The sequence below is a fragment of the Seriola aureovittata genome, chromosome 7 (genome assembly GCF_021018895.1).
Source record: "Seriola aureovittata isolate HTS-2021-v1 ecotype China chromosome 7, ASM2101889v1, whole genome shotgun sequence".
Classification (NCBI taxonomy): domain Eukaryota; kingdom Metazoa; phylum Chordata; class Actinopteri; order Carangiformes; family Carangidae; genus Seriola; species Seriola aureovittata.
The window spans coordinates 2717795-2739002 of NC_079370.1; the positions used below are offsets into that span (position 1 = coordinate 2717795).

The 21208-nt window shown below is 42.0% G+C and overlaps 1 protein-coding gene across 1 annotated transcript in view; it reads right to left on the reverse strand.

Moving 5' to 3' along the window:
- Nucleotides 1–851: 851 nt before the first annotated feature.
- crppa (CDP-L-ribitol pyrophosphorylase A) overlaps nt 852–21208 on the reverse strand; it is a 48151-nt gene continuing 27794 nt past the window's right edge. The window contains exon 10 of the mRNA XM_056381527.1: nt 852–1405. Within this exon, the coding sequence (XP_056237502.1) occupies nt 1301–1405 (105 nt within the window). The 3' untranslated portion in view covers nt 852–1300. The remainder of the gene's footprint in view (nt 1406–21208) is intronic.

Genomic DNA, 21208 nt, shown 5'->3' on the forward strand with positions numbered 1-21208 from the left:
GTCTTGTTGTGATACATACTGTAATTTGACTGTTTCAACAGTCTATATGTTGCTATCATCACACATGCTGTTGGGGCCATGCCTCTTTTCAAACATCAATATATCATCAAAGTTCTTATGATATGTTCTCGAAGAAATGAGAGCAAACCTCAGACTCACAGAAGTGATAATGTTGGCACTGTTGTTACTCATATAAAGTATGATAATCCTTGTTCCTTGGTGCTTTATTGAAGAGGGGAAAAAGTTTTTTTTAACCATAAGTTGCCAAACATTTAAAAACTGAAAAAAAGCTTTGATGTGTCCCATTTCTTTAAATCTTTAAATTGGAAAGCAATTTCTTTTGAGCCCAACAGGTGACTAACAATTATCTCAACAGTGGTCTCATTAGTTTCTAGCCATTTTTAAAGCCCCTCTGTGCTGAATATTTCCATGACTGTAAGTGACGCTCATGGTGTGCATTGCTGTGTCTATCAATGCTACCACTAGGTGTCTCCAAAGCATGAAAGTTAGAAATTTCTGGAAGATACAGTGATACAGAAACAAACCAAAACATATGTAGCACCTTTAACCTCCTAAGACCCGAACTGTTGCATGGCATGCATTTTTAATTTCTCTTTGCTATTTAGGCTGATTGGGACCTGAGAAAAATGATGTCCACATATGAGGACATTAGTTTTAAATTTCGATTACTGAGTGGCAGTATAATATCCTCATATGTGGTCACCAGGCCCTTGTTGAGAAAAAGTTAGTATTGTGGTCTAGAGAACCCAAAATGTGAGGTCCACATATGTGGACGCCAGGTCCTAGGAGGTTAAGATGGGATCAGTTGACATTAACTCTGCAACAAGTCATTTTTTTAGTTAAAAGGAGATGTTTCTCTTTTATTTGCCACTGGTGCACCTCAACAAAACACTGACCAATTTACTAATCAGCCACATTCAGAATAGACCACTGACTCAAAATTGTAGGTGATTACAGTAAAGTCTGGCGTAATCTTTCACAACCAATACTAAAACTGGCTGGTAGATAGTTATTAAAGGGCCACTTCACCAATTTAACATGTTTACTGTTTTCAGCCTATGAAAACAATCATATAAACTTTTAAACTTTATAAACAGGAATGGACTTTGAACCAAGTCCCTAAAGTTTATGAAGTGCAATATTTAATTATGGGAGTATCCCTTTAGCCCTGCTGTAATTGACAAAGAGATGGATGTAGAGCAGAAGAAAACGCCATCGTCTCGTCCGTGCAGTGCTCTTGAGTTACGCTGAGGGGATTTTCTGTCGGTGCTGCTTCTCCTCATGCCTGCAGAAGCTGTCCCACCAGGGCGGGGCTCCTCTCCCGGATCAGGGCTGAAGTGATCTCAGCGACCCTCAACACTGACCTCTCCCAACGCTCGGTGTCCTGAGAGGTGGAGAGAGAGAGAGAGAGAGAGAGAGAGAGAGAGAGAGAGAGAGAGAGGAGGGGGAGGTAATTTGTCGACGAACATAAAATTACAGACAGGCATGATAACAACACACTGCCTTGCTCATTACGTCACCTCAGTAGTGAGATCCTGCAGCAACAAACTAAGACTTCCCCGTGGAGGTTCACATTTGTTCACATTTATCTTTTTGTTCCCTTGTCACGACTGTTGGAGTCATCCAAATGTTTGTACAAGCGCTTCACTTTATGGGCCTGCCAGCAGCATCCAGTTAGCATTAGCAGCCGGTTCAAACCAGCGGTGAACAAAGTTAAACCATACCCATGTTGTTTCACTTCAAGTGATGGCAAAAGTAACTGAGGGACCTGTTAGGAGGGAGTTACAACACCAGTGGTTTGGAGCATCAACTCACAAACTATGAAAAGGGAAGTCCGTGATTTTATAAATTTAGCATTAGCTTTTAAAAAAAAAAATGACCGAAACTCATAAAAGCATCCCGGATGCTCCTTTCATGTCCTCACCTCCTGACCCCTGCAGTGTGAGGTCAAACAACCACTGTACGAGTTGGACGGCAATCTGAATCTACCGCATTTAATCTGACTGCAAGAATAACTAATTCTGGAGGAGGATTTTCGTGACTCCCATGTTATGTTACAGCTTGTTCAATCAACATACGGAAGCAATTTTCCAAAGGAGGGGAAAGAAAAATGCCACAGAATTGAGGCACTTTAACTTTCTTTTTCTTTTTTTTCCCCACAAATTTGTGTTAATGTCAAGAACTCTGAAGCCTGTGAACCAATGAGGCCTACTTTGAGATTTATGGTGCATGATATTAGACAGATCTACGCTAAACCACACGTTAAGACAAAAGGAGACCATACACTCTCTCAGTCGCTCAGTCTGTTTTTTCTTTAAGTCAAGCTCCACTGTTGTGGTTGTTTTGCTGTCGTGATTCCTCTCTTCTGTATCTCTTTCTTCTTTTTTCCTCCACAAACCGCCTGCACAATGCACTTTTAATGGTTTTCACTCCCCTGACTTCATTCTCTCGGCTACACAGTGACTCCCTACTTTGATTTAGTTTCTTGATGAGGCCTGAGAATGACCTGCTTTCCATCTTTCAAAGGCCCCACAGTTCAAGGAGCTTTTGCTTTGTTTTAACCACCAGCTTGTTCCTCACATAGATTTATGCTTCATGCTCTACCTGGACTTTTTCATAAATGGGTCGTGGACTTTAATAAGGCTTTTGACAAAGCGTTTGATGTAGCAGCATAAAGGGGAACACATAAAAAAGATTTTCATTTCTTGTACAGTGTATACAAGTGAAAACACACAGAAGAGAAAAAAGAAAGGCCTGGGATAGACTTCGGTTCATGCACTGGAAACTGTAAATATCACACTTTTATTCACTCTAGCTCTGTGTGTCAAGCTTTCTCTTCTTATACGCCACATAGCAGTTTTACATTGACAACAGCGGCAGATTTACCATCAAAATTCATTGTAATTTTAAAACAAACATCTCAGGCAGAAGTAAACAAAAACAGGTTTCTGTTCTCTCACCGATGACCGTCAATGTTGCCGACTAAAATGCCAACTGTCGCTGCCTCCAACCGACTCCTCATGTTTCCACGTCACTAGATTTAAAACCAGGACCCCATGAAAACAGTCATAAATACACACTTGATCTCCAAATGAATGATATCGTGCTGAGAGACTGAGGCTAAAAATAACAGATACTAGGCAAAAAGTCAGTATCCGCACCTGTTGATGATCAATGTAGAACAGCACTGTCCATATATTACAGTGTGAAGCTTCAACCTTGCTTGGCTTACTTATTTTCACTGTTTGTACTGAACGTTGTGTTTTCTCTTTTAACGTTACGAGTGCGAGTGTTTGGCACTGTGTAACGCATACTGTGTAACGCTGGCTGAGGCTGCAGGAGTGTAAACTTCTCTGAATCCAATTAAGAGCAGGACAGAGCTGCTAACGTTAGCCTATCATCAACAGCATCCAGGTATACAGTGGTTAAAGACTACAACACGAAATGAATGCATTAGTTACGACTATGTGCTGCTTGGCCCTGGACGTAATGCCAGGTTACTCTTGTGGACAGTTATCTACAGTTGGGAAGCTATAATTGGACGATTGCTGTTTGTGGGAAGTGTTTAGCAAATGGAGGGTCCGGGATTTCGGCGGGATTGTGAATACCAAGTCGGATGGTACAAGAATCTAAATCATTCCGAAGTTCAGAGGGGTTGGAAATAATTCAGCAGTTCAGTCAAATCATCCACCACGTCGGAGATAAACAAAAAGTTTAGTTTAGAGAGCAGGCTCTTGAAATGTCAGTAAATAGTCTGTGGTTAGCAGAGTAGATCAAAGCTGCTGCAGGAAGTCGTTCTGTAAACTGTGATGGTTTTTCAGATAATCCTGAGTTTTGTTGGAAACCTGGCTGCTTGTCTTGTCCCATTTGACTTCTTTTTAGTGATGTTGCCCTACTCCCAGATGTCAACCAAGCAGCAACCACCAGGGCTGAACAATAAAGCCCACACGCAAGTGCCAAAAGCAGTTCTATGATTGGCCACTAGAGTCTGGCTCCAAGAGTGAGTCAGTCCCCATAGACTCCCATGTTAAAATGGTCAACTTTACAGCAGAAATAAACACGTTTACGGCCTGCTAAAAAGTTTTGGTCTCTACAGCTACTTTCCTCATTCATGACAACTGTACAGGGGGTGAATTTTAAATAACTCACCTGTTTAAATTTTATTAAAACTTAAATTTATGCAGAATTCAAGGCGTGGCCGCTTTGAGTGACAGGTAGGTGAGCGTGTCCACCACAAACAGGCTTTCACTGAAGTCTCGGCTCAACACACGCCCCACCTCTTTGCCCATTTGGATGAGCTGGGAGTTAGGGGAGGAGTCAGGCACTGCCAAGATGGCGACGGAGGACCAGCTCGCTCCGAGCTTCAAACCCGCTCTTCAGAAACCTATGGGTGACGTCACAGAGGCTACAGCCATCTTTATTTACGGTCTATGACCTCAAAGGCAGACCTTTTTCACAGTAGTCCGTTTTAGCAGGAAAAGCATAGGTGTGACTAATGACATTAACGATGGCCCCGTTCCACTCGGGCGTTCCAGTGTAAGTCTTGACAGTGAACTGCGCCACATAACTGGAATGCAGCCTTTCATTAACGTCATTAGTTCCACTTGTGCTTTTCCTGCTTTGAGATGTCAAAGCGTCTGCTGTTAAAAATGCCTATTACTTTGGCAACTACAATGTCATCAAAACATCAAAAAACCAACGCCAAAACCTATAATAATTACATCCAAGTTGTAATAAACCGTAATTATCCTTTAAAACAGGATTGGATCTGACGCGTATTATTTCACCAGAAAAACACCAACCAATGTGACACTCTCTCTCTTTTGGGTCCACAACCGATTTTATCAGCCAGCTCTCAAAAGGCAGGTTTTCTTAGAGTGGAATAAAATCATTTAAGACGGCTTAAGAAGGCTTTTCACAAAGCTTTTAATGTTCTAATATCCACAGACAGGAAAATAAAAAATGATTAAAACTATATCCCTCTAAAATGACAAAAATATCCATGATTTGTGAACTTCAGCTCTGGCTTCCAAACGCATTTCGCTTCTCAACTATGTGTCAGCAGTTTAACACATTTGGAGCCGAGTGTAGGATCAACAGGAGGAAAATAATCTCCCTTTCACTCGGGCCTTTCTCGATCACGCAGCCGAACTCCGCTGACCAGCTTCCGAGAGCCCAGTTTGTGCGGGGGATTGGACGGTAAGATGACGAGGTGTGAGAGCGATGCGCGTGGAATCGGGCCTGACCGTGGTTAATGGGAGCGAGAGACCTGGGATCCAGAACTCCCGGAGAACTCGTCCCTAATCAGAACCAGCGGAGGGGGGGGGAGTCAGATGACATGGATTTTCCACACCAACCAACTGAAGGGGGGAACCGAGGCACCCGAGTACACATCAGCCACTCCAGCTTCTCATTGATTAAAGCAACACAAGGGGGTATGAACATTTAAAAAAAAAAAAAATCTAAATATGATAGCTTTGAATGTGATCCAGAGGCATTCAGTGTCTACAATCCTTTCTTAATATGCTTTTATATTTACAATGGGAAAAACCTTTGAAGAATAAAATTAAGTGGATTAAAAGGAAAAAAAGTGAGGCTTTCTTGTTCTTCTTTACGATGTACCCAACTCATTGTTCTGTGGTTTAATCACTACTACGAGTCATGAAGAGGTGGGCCGGCACATCTGTAATCAGTCAACAGAATGCGGCTGATAGCACAACATATCCTCGGGAATAATGCACAGGATTCATCAGTGATCAGTCAGGAGCTCCGAGCGAGTTATCAAAGACTTCTGTTAAATCTGAGTTCATCTTTTCATTGTTTATCAGATCAAAGCATTCTTCTGATTGTTATCTAAAAGCAATTACATCTTCAGACGGAAAGTATTTGAGATGTTACATGTGTTTGGAGGAGCTAAAAGGCCGCGGGGATGATAAATGTGATGAGCACGATCATCGACCGATTACCACCCAAGTGCATGGACGGGGACCATGGGAAAGTCACGAGAACTCGCGGGTGTCTCGGGCATATTGAAGACAGCTACAGCTATCAAACCACAGCTAATGACTCTATTATAGAGGTCTGTTTTCTTATAGGCAGAACAAAAAAAAAAAACAGTTAAGTTTGCGCACGAGAAAAATAAGAAAAAGCGAAAAGTCAAATCAAGATCACCAAGGAGGATCAAAGTTTTGTGCCTGTGTAAAAGCCCGAGCGCTGAATTATTTCCACTCCAGATACGCAGCCTTTGAAATATGAATCATGCTTCATAAAACAGCATCATTAAATCAAGTAGTTGCTTGCACAGTGGAACGCAAATACGATTTGAGCTCTTCATTGACTCGTGGCACAGTTTTAAGTAGTCACAACTGCCACTCAGGCTTCAAATGTGGTGGAGAAAAAAAAGCACGACAAAAGGGTAGAGTTACTGAACAGCAACAAACTCTGAGGCTGCACAGACATTTGCATATCTAACTGCTTTCAGGCTGAAACCTATATGACTTCAGTGTGAGGAGCTCAGGGATGAGCTCACAGTTCACCCCAGCAAGTGACGGGACAGAGCTGGTACCTCTCCTGACCCGGGCTCCGTGCGCCGTCGGCGGGGGTGGCGCTCCGCTCAGCTCGTGTCTCCTCTTTCCACTGAGAGTCATCCAGGATGAATAAAGCGCCTCGCTAATGAGCGGCTCACTGGCTCATTGTTACGGGCACGCAAACATTCATGAAACGGAATACATGTGTTGGGACACACGCATACAAAAGATATAACACATGCACAAACTGTGGAGACACTTCATTGTGCTTAAGTGCACACGCACACACAGAGCGAGAGAGAGAGGTGGAATATGATCCTGGAGGGATTTACATGTCTCCAGATCTTCATCATCATCATCATCATCATCACCATCAGAGCCTGTGTTCTCCAGCGTTGACTGAGAAGGTTTTCCACTGCCTGTGTCCCGGTGTCTACTCCAGCAGAGTGCGGAGATGGAGAGAGCAGTTAGCGAACGCTTGCGGCTGAATATTTCTCTCTGTGGCGGCGCTGAGACAAACAGACATTTGGACAGACATGAGATAAAAACCTGCAGCGACGGCGTAACTGAGCCAGTGAGATGAAAACCACAAGCGAATTAGTCTGATTGATGGATGCTATCTGAGCTAACACGCTCTCCTCACCTGTTTACAATGTGAAGTTAATCTTCACATATTCCAGAGATAGACATTTCGTCAAGTGCCAGAGTCTAAGTGCAGTCAGAAGAAGGATATTTTATTTTATTTTGTTTTACTTTAAAAGGGCCTGTTTTTACGAGATTCACTTTACTATTATTAGACGTGAGGGAACCTCACTTTCCACTTCATAATCATTACCTGCCACAAATGCACACTTAAAGGATTTACCAGCCAAAGGTTTCATCATTTATTCACATTAGTAGAAGGGCGATCACTTGTAATTTATGCCACATTTAAATGTGAAAGCGACACATTTACATTTTTGAAATGCAACACTTTTTTTTGTTTCCACCGACAGCAGAGCTCCTGCTACATCGATTACTGATGCATCCAATCCCTTGGTGGCCTCTATGGCATTTATATAGTTTCTCTTGACAGATTTCATATTTAAAAATAGAGTCTGTCAGCAAACAATATATGGACGGGTATCGAGGGAGAAATACCAGCGAATAGGAGTCATAGATGGAGAGAGTTCAGGGGGCTTTATGCTTCAATTTTTTACTTTTACTTTGTGCAGCAAGGACCCAGATTCCAGTCCAAGAGACAATTCGTATTACAGAACTAAGTGACAGCACTGTTTTCATACATAAACAATGCAATATATAATCATATGACCGGGCAGGAGCTAAAAGCAAAATGTTCTCAATCGCTCCCATGTGTATGAATTCGCAAACACATGCAACGGCCTTGTTATTCCAAACTGTGACCACAGGTTTATGGAATGGAACTTCAATCATTAGCTTCTATTTTTGCTTACTGTTTCAAGGGGAGGATTTTGACAAGCCATGAGGTGACAGGTCTTTGAAACACAGAGCGGGGGGGGGGAGCATCAGCAGACCACACAATAAGCAAATCCTCAAACTCTCTCTACTCTTAAATGCCACAGATGCAATCAACCTTTTCCATCTGAGAGCAGAGCACAGCAGCACTCCTACCACACAAGAAGGACCTGCTTTGAAGCTCAAAGGTTTCAGGTAATTAGGACCTTCAACGGTGACAATTTGCACGTCTCTGTCATACATGAGATCCCCAGCCCCGAGGATTACTGCCGCTGCCGCTGCCGAGGGCTTCCACTTCTGTTCCCTTCATGAAATGCCAAGAGTGCTTGGGTCCTAATTGAAAAACAGCCTATGGAAAAGCTTGGCGCTGAGCCTGAGCCAGGAGAACTGGGAAGGAGTTGTTAGAGTCACACCAGCTACGATAACCGAAGTGGCCAAGAACATTTAGAAAGTTTTTATCGCCTCTTTTTTTAAATATCATTTTACTATCACGCATGTTTCCCTGTGATATCAGGGTGCTACGATACTAATAGCGCCAGAATCCACTTGAGGGCAGTATCATTACTAGCTTTAAGATCCAGACAGCAATCCCCACTATGGGAGTCTTTAAAGCTTCAACCACCACCTAACATGAACTTCACTGAGCATTACTCTAACTTCTGCTCTTAAATAGATGAAGTAATTTCTCGGAAAAAAATTTCTCCCCAAATGACCCAGCGTGTTGAATCCCAGCGATACAATGCAGCTAAAAAACACCCAGCGCTTTGGTCTGAGAGAGGATAGTGTTTCAGGGCTTCTGACAGCTTGTCCCTGGGTGGGTATTGTGGTCCTGCCGCCCTCCCTCCCCTCCGTGTATCATTGAAGACAGGCAGTAGCTAGGGGCTAAACTGAGAAGAGAGAAGGGGGTAACAGGTCCAATTACTCCAAAGTCCAAAAGTCTGATTAGAGCCCCAAGTTTTACAGCGCTAAGGCCCAGTAGAGACTCATATGATCTAATGAACAATGGTGGCAGATTGAGTAAAATCTTTTAGTAGAAGTAGAAACACCACAGTGGGGAAAAAACACAATTACAATAAAAGACCTGCCCGTTTTTATTTCCCCTTAAGTTTCTTTAAAGTTGGAAAATCCTGTTATTCCACATGGTCTAGTATCATATATATTCTGTGTCAGCTTGTTCCAGCTCTTTATGGAAGCTGCATAATATTTACACTGAATGAAATATTCAAACCAAAGACTCCATGTTTATATGGCTGGAAATATTCTAGAGGTCTCGTGCATCGTTTTATACTCATATACTCATTCTCCCTGAAATTCAGTCTGACATGTTTGGTATCTTTGGAAACTTTGGGTTCTCCACTAAAAAATGAAATAAAGATTTGTGGGTTTGAATAATGTTTGGCTGCACAGCGTGAGTTTGTAATGACCGAACCACAGGCTGGTCAATGGGATTACAAAAAGTAGAAGTAAACAAGAGTTAGCAGCAAAATATCCACAAGTATCACGAGTAAAATACAAATTGTGAGGAAAAGTGTTGAAGTGCAGAATTCCTGTCAGATGGAAACCTTTATTCATTTACAGCTCTGATGATTTTAATGCTTTTAGATCAGTTCAAGAAGGAAGGAATTAAGCAAGAACACGAAAAGAGAAAGAAAATACCTAAACATTGTTAAACTTTAATTGCTGCTCAATGAAAACCTTTATTTGTTTCCAGTTTTAGAGACTCAGACTTGTTTTGTTTGATCAACAATCCAAAATATGAGTCCAGTATCATAGAAGACTAAGAAAACCAACAAACCTTCACATTAAAAGCTCCAAAATAGCAACACTTTTGGCATTTTGTTCTTAAAAACGACTTAAATCAACAATCTAAATTACTGCAGATTAATTTTCTGTCAATCAATTAACTGACTACTTGCTTTAGCTCTGGTTATATTCACTTTAATACAGTATATCAGCAACCAATCACAGGAACATTTACAGATTCTTTTTTAAACAATATTTATTACTGTATGTGATTCACTCAGTTTGTGCCTGACAAATTCTCCCCGTTCCGTATGGATCTTATATTTTCCCTAACTTCAGGATTAACCTCAGAATCAAGTCTGTACTTGTTATCAATGCTCGGTTTTTAGTTTACGTTTGTACACGTTTGGGAGCTATAGACAGAGGGCAAGGTGGTACAGTTTATCTCATGAATTATCCTTATCCTTCCTTATCATTTACCAAGAACTGATGTTGAAGAAGCACTTAAACCCATTAGTAAGAGAAGCAACATGGCGAGGGGAAAATACTTCACTAAAAGCAAAATGTTTTTTGCATTTTGTAAATACTTCCCCACTCATGCTGACATATCTGGTTATCTTTGGAAACTTCTAACCCCTAACTGACACAGTCATTGGTGGGATCGAGGAAGCAGAGGCGAACAAGAGTCAGGAGAAAAACATACTCAAATATCAGAAAAGTACTAACTGAAGAAAAGTGCAAAAGTTTAGCTTTCTATTTTGGGAGGACTTTCAAGTTTTCAGATCAGTTCAAGAAACAAGATGGAAGATATTGTGAAAGTATTAGAAGGTTAAATGGTTGGTTTATCATTTCTAATACCAAGATGTGGAATTCAATCATGAGATTCCTCTGATGTGCTCTTTTTATAGCTTGAAGAAACCCACAGTTCTCCTCATGCTGTTTATACTTAAAGAGGTCAAGGGCTGCATGTGGTTTAGGTCTTTTTGAAACTTTAGGTTTTCTGTGTCTTAGGACATATACACAAGTAGCAGACGTGTATGTACAGTGTATCTCATGGGTGTTTACTATTGGTTGTAATCATAAGCCGATATTTAATCGACCAATCTATTCCTTTGCCCCTTGTTCATTGTTTTATAAAAGGTTATTCTGATTCTGCCAACTTTGTCTAAGCCTTCTCCCCTTATTGATCAATGATAATCTTTTTATTGGGTTGATTAGTGTCTGTGCTTTTATTTCTGTGTCTGTGTCTATTGATTTAACAGAGAAATCCATGACAAAATTAAGAGACAACATGTGGATGGAATAAAGAAGGAAATAGGAATAGAGGAAAGACAAGTATTGTACACAAAGTTCTGTACTTAGTTACTCTCTCAGTTCTTCTTAAAAGTGCTAATTGTGAAGAAGAGTAGCTACAGTTTAGTTTTGCTGTTAGGTGAAAACCTCTATCTCTAATTTAAGATCAACTGAAAGGAGAAAGAAAGGAAAAAAGGAAAGAAAGGGGGAAAAAGGGAAATTATATGTGGTCAGAAAGAAGGAAAGAAGTAGAGTATACATCAAAATTGCACTTAAGTACAGTGCTTCAGTGCTTTCCACCTATGACAATGAGCTGGATACCGACTGAAGAACAGTAAAAGAGCAGATGATACATCAATGACCTGCTGAGATGAAATGAATCAAAGACGACCAATCATCCCGCCAAACTTTACTCAGGAGCTTTAGCTACACTGAAGTCCACAGAGAAGAGAGAAAACCTCCACACACACTCAGATCCAGCCAGTTTTAATATTTACTGCTGAGCTCTGGGTCTAAACAACCTTCAGAGTGTACATCACGCTTACACCAAAAGTTCAGCCATAAATATAAAAAATCTGCTCGGATCCAAGCTGAGAGACTGAGAGCTTGAGTTGACAGAGATGACAAGGACATAAGCATTATTTCGTACTTCTTACAGATGAAGCGTTTCCAGGGAGAATGTGTTTTATTGAATTTCGCCGAGGTATTTAGTGTCGCTGCCTGAATGTCTGTATTTTAGATACCCGTGTCGTTCCCACTCTGCCTCACTTCATCTGAAAGGGATCGTAATGTAGGAAAATGAATAAGTCTGTATCCCACCCTACTTTTGTGCGACTGAGTTCCCCTCAGACTTTCCAGCCATAGAAAAGGCAAACTTTTGTACTGATAACTGCTTTTCAGAAGCCACTGAGAGAACAATTGTTGCCACACAGTCCTTTCACGGTACACTGGTAAAGCTCTTTCAACACAGGTTTCCAAAATATCCTGTCTAGGGGCGTCCATTGGGCAAACACAGCAGTTTGTTAGTCACGTCTAATGTACGACTGCTAAACCCAGCTAAGAATGGGACACCGAGGGGGTCTGTATTTCCAATGGATCCCTTCACTAGGACCTTTTTCAACAAGCTCTGGTGAGAGACGACTTTGTTTGAATTAAACTCACCGAAAGACATACCTCAAAACAGTAAGCAGAACAATGGATCCTTAGTTGAGGAGGTATGAAAGCATGAAAGCATGGGTGGGATTTATGAACTGGGACATACCAAATCCCACATGTGGTGAGAGAGACCCACAAGCACACACACACACACCCTCCACGGATGCCTCATTTACTTATCACACTGTATCATTTACAGAAAACCAGAGAAGCCAAATCCAGTCTATATCCCAGGCCATCTGAGGTCAGCTGCAGGTGCAGGAACATTTCACAAAACAAGACATTTATTACAAACTGGGTTTTCAGCAGCGCACATCCTGGCCAAGGCTCAGTGCCCTCACTTCTATCCTTAATACAAGCATGAGATTGTAATCGTAGTAGGCCGTAAGTCAAACATATAAACATAGGTGCAACACAGTGTTTTTGTACTGCTGTCAAAATAACGGTGTACCGCAGACTAAACATCAGGAGGATATAGCCGGCCGTGTGGCTTGACAGATGTAGTGTGAGAACGCGAAAGGGGTCGCGACAGGAAAGTGGTGAGAAAAATCATTTTTACACGACTCTTCATGAGAAAGCTCCAGGACTGTATGATTCATTTCAGGACATTAAATACAAAAAACAAATTTAACTTCTCGAATCCTACCTTGAAATTCCATCAGAGCAGGAAATTTGACTTTAGCGCTGGAGCCTGAATCCCAATACCCACATTTTTTTAACCAGCCGACCGAACATTCAAACTGCTGGGGAAGACCTCCAGAAAAACTGGGTCGGTCATTACCTCCACTAAAGTCATGCTTTAAGTCTCATTCGGTGCTTTATAGTTTTCCGAAAGATTGCAGAAAGTTGGGTCATGACCCAATGAACAAAAGGCTGATTTAAGGTTGTGCCTTAAGGAGTTATAGCTGTAGCTACAGCAGATGTATGTGTAGCCTCTGAATCTAAAGCTGCTGTAGATGAAATTTGCCTCTTCGACTGCAATTCAGGGCTACTGCAGCTACAGAGATACAACATGGGGTCCCAAGAGATGGAAATGGTTACAAGTTTCCGGCCAGTGGAGTTTGTTGATAGTGAAGACAACATGAAGGAAGATGAAGAAAAGCTATCTTCTCCTTTTTAGTAGCATTAAGTGGAGTGAAACAGTTACTGTGGTTAAGATGATTAGGCAATCCCCAGTCACGTATGATACGTGTAGTGCTGCTGGCGCGGTGTCAGTACATGAAAACTGACACTCAACTGTAAATCAAAGTGAGCGCTGTTGGTGTCTTTGTGGAAAGCAAAATTTTGGCTCAATGATTACGGTTTGAACTCAATAGCTCTACCATGTGGTCACTTTGCTTTTTCTTTGTATCTTCTTAGCTGTGCAAATTTCATCCAATCTTCAACAAATTTTTAAAAATAACATATTTTTCATTAGTTCCAAAACAAGTTATTCTTGTGTTTTCTTTCAATAATTGTTAAATTCTTGCAGGGAAGAAGTTTGAAGCCACATGCACAAATCAAGAGTGACAAAGTTGATGTCATTTTGCTTAGAGGTGGAGCAACAGTAACAAAAATGGCCATAACTCTGGTCATGACTCTGAATCATTTTGAAATTTTGCACAAGACATGTTTGTTCAAAGCTCTAATATTCCCGTAAAAGATTTAGGTATTTTCCAAAAATCATGGCCAGCATCAGATAATCAGCAGATCATCTTTGAAAAAGGATCCAGATCAAGATTATCTTATTATGATCTTTAAAATATTTTCTGCTATTAAAAATAAAAATTCTGATTCCTCTGCCTTGGCAGAGATATACAATATGCCCTCTGGGTGCTTACTAGTTCACCAAAGTGACTGGAAAAGCAGATAAATGTACCAGCATAGGCTGATGTTTTACCAGCATTTTGGGGCATCAGGTCATCCACCAAACCCAGCCAGAAAATAAAATCACTAGCAGAGCAGGAGGGTGAAAGCCACAAAAACAAACTTTGATGAGGCCTGTTGAATGAAAGCATAATCTCTACGGAGCTGTGCTCTCCTAAGACCTGACTGAAGAGCCGAGAGAAAACTCAAACCAGGACTACTGTGGGTGGTCAGAAACGGCTCAAAACCAAGTGGCAAAACAATCATACACGTATGTTTTGACCTCAGTCTGTTTGATTGAATGTTTACAAACTAATTGTGAAGAGATGGCTCACAATAATCCCGCCTAAGAACATACCATCTGTTTGTAAAACTAATTCTCTCTTGGAATGTCATTTCCAAATTGTCTGCAAGAGTCTGAGTCAAGTAACATCAGCCCAAACAGTGTGCTTGCTGGTCTTTTTAATCTAAGAAATCAAAGCTGAGTAAACACCGCTTTGGTATGTCTAATTCCTTGAGCCAAACTCCGGCGGTCAAGTTTCACACATGCCGACACACATCTGGAGCACTCTCGGCATGGAAGATCAGGCTTGATATCCTGCACATGTTGCGGCAGTGCGAGTCTCTCCCAAGGCTCTGACCCTCACACTCTTCAAATACATCACTGAGGAGGGGAGAGATCCTCGGGCTTCTGTCTGTATGGAGATGTCAGGATTCCACAGAGGGAGCCAAGTGCTCTCATCCACATTTCCACGGGGATCTTAGATAAAGTTTAAAGACATAATCGTCTGAACAAAGACAAGTACTTAGGCAAACAGCAGGGGAAAAACTGTGCGGAGGGCCAGGGTGGATTTTGGACTTTTATTCTGATGCTAAGTGCAGTGGATCAAGGACAAGAACAAGGAGACTCGCCAGATCTGTGAGAGACGTTGTTTGGGTAACCAAGAACAGTTTCACGAGATGCCACGTCATTTCTTATCTGTGCTGCTTTCTGCAATGTTTGGTTTAGCTTATCTAATGCGTCAGTTAAAGATAAAATACGTATCTTTATAATATTTCTTAGTTGAAATAACATATCTTGATTGGGATTGGTGGTGTCAAAGGCCTCAATGACCCAGACTCATTGAACGGCTTGGCAGCAGTGCAGAGATCTTCCCCTCCAGAGATTCTGACCGAGCCTCGCCCTTCTAACCAATAAGAGAAGGCCCAATTCAGGGTTGGGAGCTCACGGCTGTCAATCAATACATACAGTAAACGAGCTGCTGGTCTACAAGCTGTCTTTAAACGAAGATGTCGCTATAGCTGACTACCGATTCCTGCATTAGCTTAGACAGCAAACACGACGAGGATGTCAGTGAAGGGCAGAGTGTGACAGATAAAGTGGAGGGAGGGAGGGATGGGAGGAGCCGAGTGGTTTGCACAAGCTTGATTTCCAGAACTTGCAGATTGTAGCTTTAAGTTTGTGTTTTTTACTCCTTAGCTGTCAGTCGAACTTGACTGGACAACTCCTCATCTTTATGAACTGGAAACGAGGATAGACTCTCAGGGTACATTAAAGCCTCCGATGCCCTTTCATCACAGAAAATATAACACCAGTCACTCATTCATCCGAGGACAATTGTTGGATTTGCCAGGAGAAAGGTCGGGAGTGTGCTGAGGCAGCAGAGACAGCAGCCGTCCCTGATCTCCCTTGACCCCGCCAGGGTGCAAATACATAGGTGTCACAGCAAGAGCTTCAGTGGCTTGTGTAGGGTTTCATCCGTCTGCTTTGTGGCACCTAAACTAAAGGATAAGCTGCGTACGTCGCCTGACAGATGTAGTGTGAGAGTAAGTGTGGACAAAAGACCTCTGGAGAAATCATTTGCCCTTGGCGCCTTATTTAGCGAATTCTCCAGGAGTGTGTAATTCCTTTAGAAAGCATTAACTAAAGGAGCAGGGTTTAGTTATGGAACCTTGCAGGGAAACCTGACTGTTAATGACTTTATTAACTTTGGCTCACTTTGAGTCTCTGGGGACGGCAACATCAGTCAGTCACTCGACCCACTTTGGTCTAGACCGAATATCTCAACAATTATCAAATGACTCGCAGTGAAACCTTGCACAATCATTCAGGGTTCCCAGATGATGAAGCCTAATGACTCTGGTGGTCCCCTGACTTTTCCTCTAGCATCACCATGAGGTTTTGTGGGAAATCTCTCAACAACTACCAGGTGGATTACAATGAACAATCGCTCTTGTGATCCCTAAACGCCTCATCTAGAACCATCACCAGGTCAAAATTTATTTTGTCAAATACTTTAGTGGTGAACAAATACCGACAAAACGAATGTGATTCCAAACAGCCCAAGCAGTTCATTGTGTAAGCATTATAACTGCTAAACATCAGCATGTTAGCATTGTCAATGAAAGCAAGTTAGCATTTGTAGCTCAAAGCACCATTGTGTCCAAGTACAGTAGCATGGCTGTATTCTCTTAGTCTTTTTTTAAACATATAATCACATTTAGAGCTGAAACAATTAGTCAATTAATGGATTCATCGATCACCAAGTAATTTATCTACAACTATATTGACAGTCAATTAATCGTATTTTCAATCAAAGATATTCAAACATTCGTCGACTGCAGTTTATCCAATTTCTCAGATTTTCAGTTTTTCCTGTTTTATTTCTTTGTAAACTGAATAGATGTGAGTTTGAGACTGTTGGTCGGACAAAACAAGCAACTGGAGACTCACATCCGTCCGCAATTCTCTAACATTTTATAGACTAAGTGTTTTATCAATTAATTGAGAAAATAATCATTAGTTGTCGCCCTAATCATACTCTTTAATTCACTATTTCCCAAACTTTTTGGCTTAAAATGAATCTGTGTCTACTTGGGACCCTTCATTACAAGTTGCATATATCTGCGAGTTGTGAGCAGTTATACTAAAGGGTGATTTGTTGTTTTTTTTAATCCCCAAAACAGATTGATTTCTTTTAATTTTTCTCTTTCCTATCCCATTAAAATCAAACGTCCTGAAGGTTTATAAAGGGACCCCAGGTTGATAGGAGTAAGTTTTTTGTGGCTCACTGCTTGTAGAGAAAGTAAACTTATTTGCCACAGCTTTTTGCACAACTTCACCAACTTTGTTTCCTTTCATGCATCACTGTGCCTCCCCATGAAGACCAGTCGTTTATTCAAGTGTGAGATTTAACCTGTGAAAAGTCAGGAGTGTGCTGAAGCCGCAGAGACCGCAGTTGTCCCTGATCTCCCTTGACCCCGGCGAGGGTACAACTCCACGGGTGTCACAGCAAGAGCTTCCATGGGTCGTGTACGGTTTCACCTGTCTGCCTTTCAGACCTAGATCTGAACAGGCTGGGGAGAATACACCTATAGAGTCCTCTCCTTTTCTTCCTCCATCCCCTCCCTCCTCTCCTTTCTCTCCCTCTCTTTTCTTCCTGGCCGGCTAATCTCTTCTCAGGTTTAGGATTCCCGGTCCGGGCTCTTTGAGGAGGAGGAAATATGGGGTTGGGTAAACATCAGGGCTCTCACTGCAGGGATTACAACACCCATATATCACTGTGACAACTCCCTTTTCAGCGGATGACAAGTCGCCAGGACCCTGTGCGAGGAGGGATCCAATGACACTTCCTATCGCCACAGCAGACACTGATGGTATATACCGTCACCGTTTTCACAACATCGTGTCAGTTTATGAGGATCCGGTGTCTGAATATTCTCAGTCAACATCCTCAGACCGGTTTGAGGTTTTCACACATTACTGCACCTGATGTTTGGCTTGTGGGCATCTTCAGAGAGGCAGCAACACAAACGGAACAGGTCTCTAAAGAAATGCTTTGATCACACGTCCCTTCAGAGAGACGGCTCTCCATTGTCCGTGACTCCGTTTCACTCTCTCCTCTTGACGCGGCGAAGTGGCGCGCATGGCGACACGCCGCTCGATGCTTTGTGCCTCATCGGCTGGGTGTTTGAATAACATGAAACCAGAGTCAGGCCTCATTTGAGAAAACCCATGTTTTATCCCGATAGACATCACTAAAGGTCTGCGAGGTGGATCATTTTCCCAGCCTCCCCGGGACGAACACAATTCCATGTGCTCATGCATTTAAACTGTCAAAAGGTTAAAATTCAATTAGCCAAATGGCCGATCCTTTCCAAAGCGGTGGGTGCGTCCAACAGTTCCTCAGAGTGATACATAATAAGAGGCGAGGGACACTTTAATGTTCTCCCTGGTTGTTTTTCTCACTGGTGTCCAGTTGACAACAAACACTCATTTCTGAGGATGAAATCATTTAGGGAGGAACAAAAGGCACGCAGAGTTTACGGTGGATTATCTTTAACAATGTTTCGTATGTTTTTTATTAAACCTTGAGTTATCATTAAGTTTGTCAGGCAAGGCGAAGGAACAGTACTGCACTAGGAGACTGGAGATTTGTTTTTGTAAAATGTGGATTTACAACATTTCTAATGACATGCAGCTCTGATTATAATATTGAATTATTGTATAGCAGCATGTTCTGGTGAACGCTTCTCTGGCTGCACAAATATTTTTCTTAGCTTTCATTAAGACACAAAGCCTAACAATAACCCTCAATGATGCCAGTTTAAAACTGACTTAACACATTTCTCATAATATTTACCCACTTCAGTTTCTTTCACAGTGGCTGCCTGATATTTTCACAACTTTTTTTCTTCTTCTTCTTCTCATTTGAAGAATAAGTAGTGATATTAGTGATATTACATCAGCTTGACGACTTTTCCCTTTAAACCTAATCCTGATCTCATTTAATTCGAACTGTGTCCTATAACTTTGGTTTTATCATCCAGCTGTTCTCCTGTTGCAGTTGCAGATTCAGTAGCAAGATTCAGTGCAAGCGCAGGAAGCAGTGGTGTGTTCACACAATGTAAAAGAATGCATGGGTGTGGTTGTCTGAACACAACCTTCTGTAGATCGCCAGACTTTTCATGTCTTAAACTAGGTGATTTTTTCCATAACGACCATGACTTCGAACCTTTCCTAACCTTGACCACATGGCTTCAGTTGTCTACACTTAAAGGAACAGTTTGACAAGGTGCTGCGTTTACATTTCTGTTTGTGCAGGGATTAAACAAACAAGATACGTTGTGTTAATTAGTGATCTTTGGAGGAGTTGGTAGGCGTATTTTTAAACTGTCAGGCTATTGTTCCTCCCTGTTTCCAGAGCAGCTCAGCTTGAGCAGCTGGGAGTGATGCATCTTCCTCAGTGGTGGTGATGAGGGAGAACATCCAGTCATTTTATAAAAACAGTAACAGCGGTCACAGTTCAATCGTTCACAGATTATGGCTCTGGTTTGGCTATTGTGCTTTGTTTCACCAGCAACTGTTGAAAACAGCCTCAGTTATTATATCATACAAACTATTTCCAAAAGAATAACTTAAAAAAGCAACAAAGAAAAATAACTAAACTCTTAATTTAGCTGAAATTTGGAGCTAGATTCAAGATTTTATCTATTCAGCGGTAGTGAGGGTAGTCGGTTCGTTCCATGTTTGACAGCATGATAAACTGAGCCAGAAACCAGAAGACTGGTTTAATATCTCACCGTGATGATGTGGACCAGTGTTATTCTACTCCGTGGTGCAGAAGCTGGTACACACATAAACACACGAAGCCACAAACACAAATAAAGGGAAAAATAGAATCTATTCACAAGCACAAACCTGCATTCAGATGAACAAACACTAATCGATAATGGCTGAAGAGCTCGAGTACACGCTGTAGCTCGTGTCTTATTAACGTGATCAAAGTGAGCTGTTGAATGTGACCGGACGAACACACTGTATGTATGTAGAAAACTGTGGACAGCAGCATGACTGAAACGACTTTAGTCAATATTTGCTTCACTTACAAAGACGTTTTGAGATGTTGTAAAAGGAAAACTTGACCTTTGACCTTTTCTTTGCAAGAAACAACACAACTCGTCAGCCTTCATGTGACCAAACTGAAAATGAAATCATCCTCCGGACGTTTTAGATGGTGAGTTTCATGGCAGAGATGCCTGAGCTGATGATGGAATAACAGCACCGAAAACCATCTCAGGTGTTTTCTATTCAAAGATTGCCTGCTGTCAGGTTTGTTTTTTAATTAAAACCAAAGAACTAAAACAAACTTCATGAACAATAGTCATATATACTGTACGTCTGAGGGAGGAAGTGTTGGCAGGCATCTCCACGAGTACGAATAAGGACATCTGGGCGGAATTATCCTCATTATAACAAAGAGCTAACCGTGATTTATACAAGGCTGCGTTCTGCTGTTCCACTATCTCACAACGATAAGCATTTTATCATGGTGAAACACGCGTTATTGCCCCCCCCCCCCCCCGTTCTCTCAGAGGAGCTGAAGCAGGATGACTAATTAACAGCATTAGTCTCCATAATTCAGAGGAAAACCAAATGATGTCCAACATCCTTGAATCAAACTCACATGTGGGCCGGCAGCATATCGCACGCCGCGCTATCAGGGATACGGAGCATCTCCTTTTCATTAGAGACCGCTGTGACGTCAAGGCCTGACGGCATAACGCCGACTCGCTGACCGCAGAGATTCACGTTTCCTTTTGCGCAGGACTGAATAAAACCCCGACCTGCACAAACATCCGCCTGAGGAGCAGAGGTTTGAGAAGTGATCCAGCTGCCAAGAAGCCTCATCTGTCACACTGCTGCAGTAAGTCTTGGAAATAAATCATACCGGATGTCAAATTTAAGGCCAATAGTGGCATGAATATTCAACATTTGTCTTTGAGTTTGCCCTGCACATCTGGCCTCGGAAGTTATGATTTGACTTGACGGCTCTGGTAGCATGAATCCTGACATTTCTCGCTGTGCAGGATGAATAATTCAACCTTATATAATCCTGTAATTACTGAGCAGTCAGTTATGGATTTCAGGTCAACCGCATCCACCCTGATGACTCCAGTGAGCGCTTGGCCGGGCCTCGCCGAGGATTCCCATGACACACAGCTTAACTGCGGAGGTTTGGCCTGCACGCGCGGCGGTCGAGTTTGCACGGTGCTTTAAACCTAAAGCACCTCTGCATCCTTTTCATCCTGCTGGCGCTGAGTTCAAACAATACTCCGCAACACATGTGGTGGAAGGTGAAAAGTTG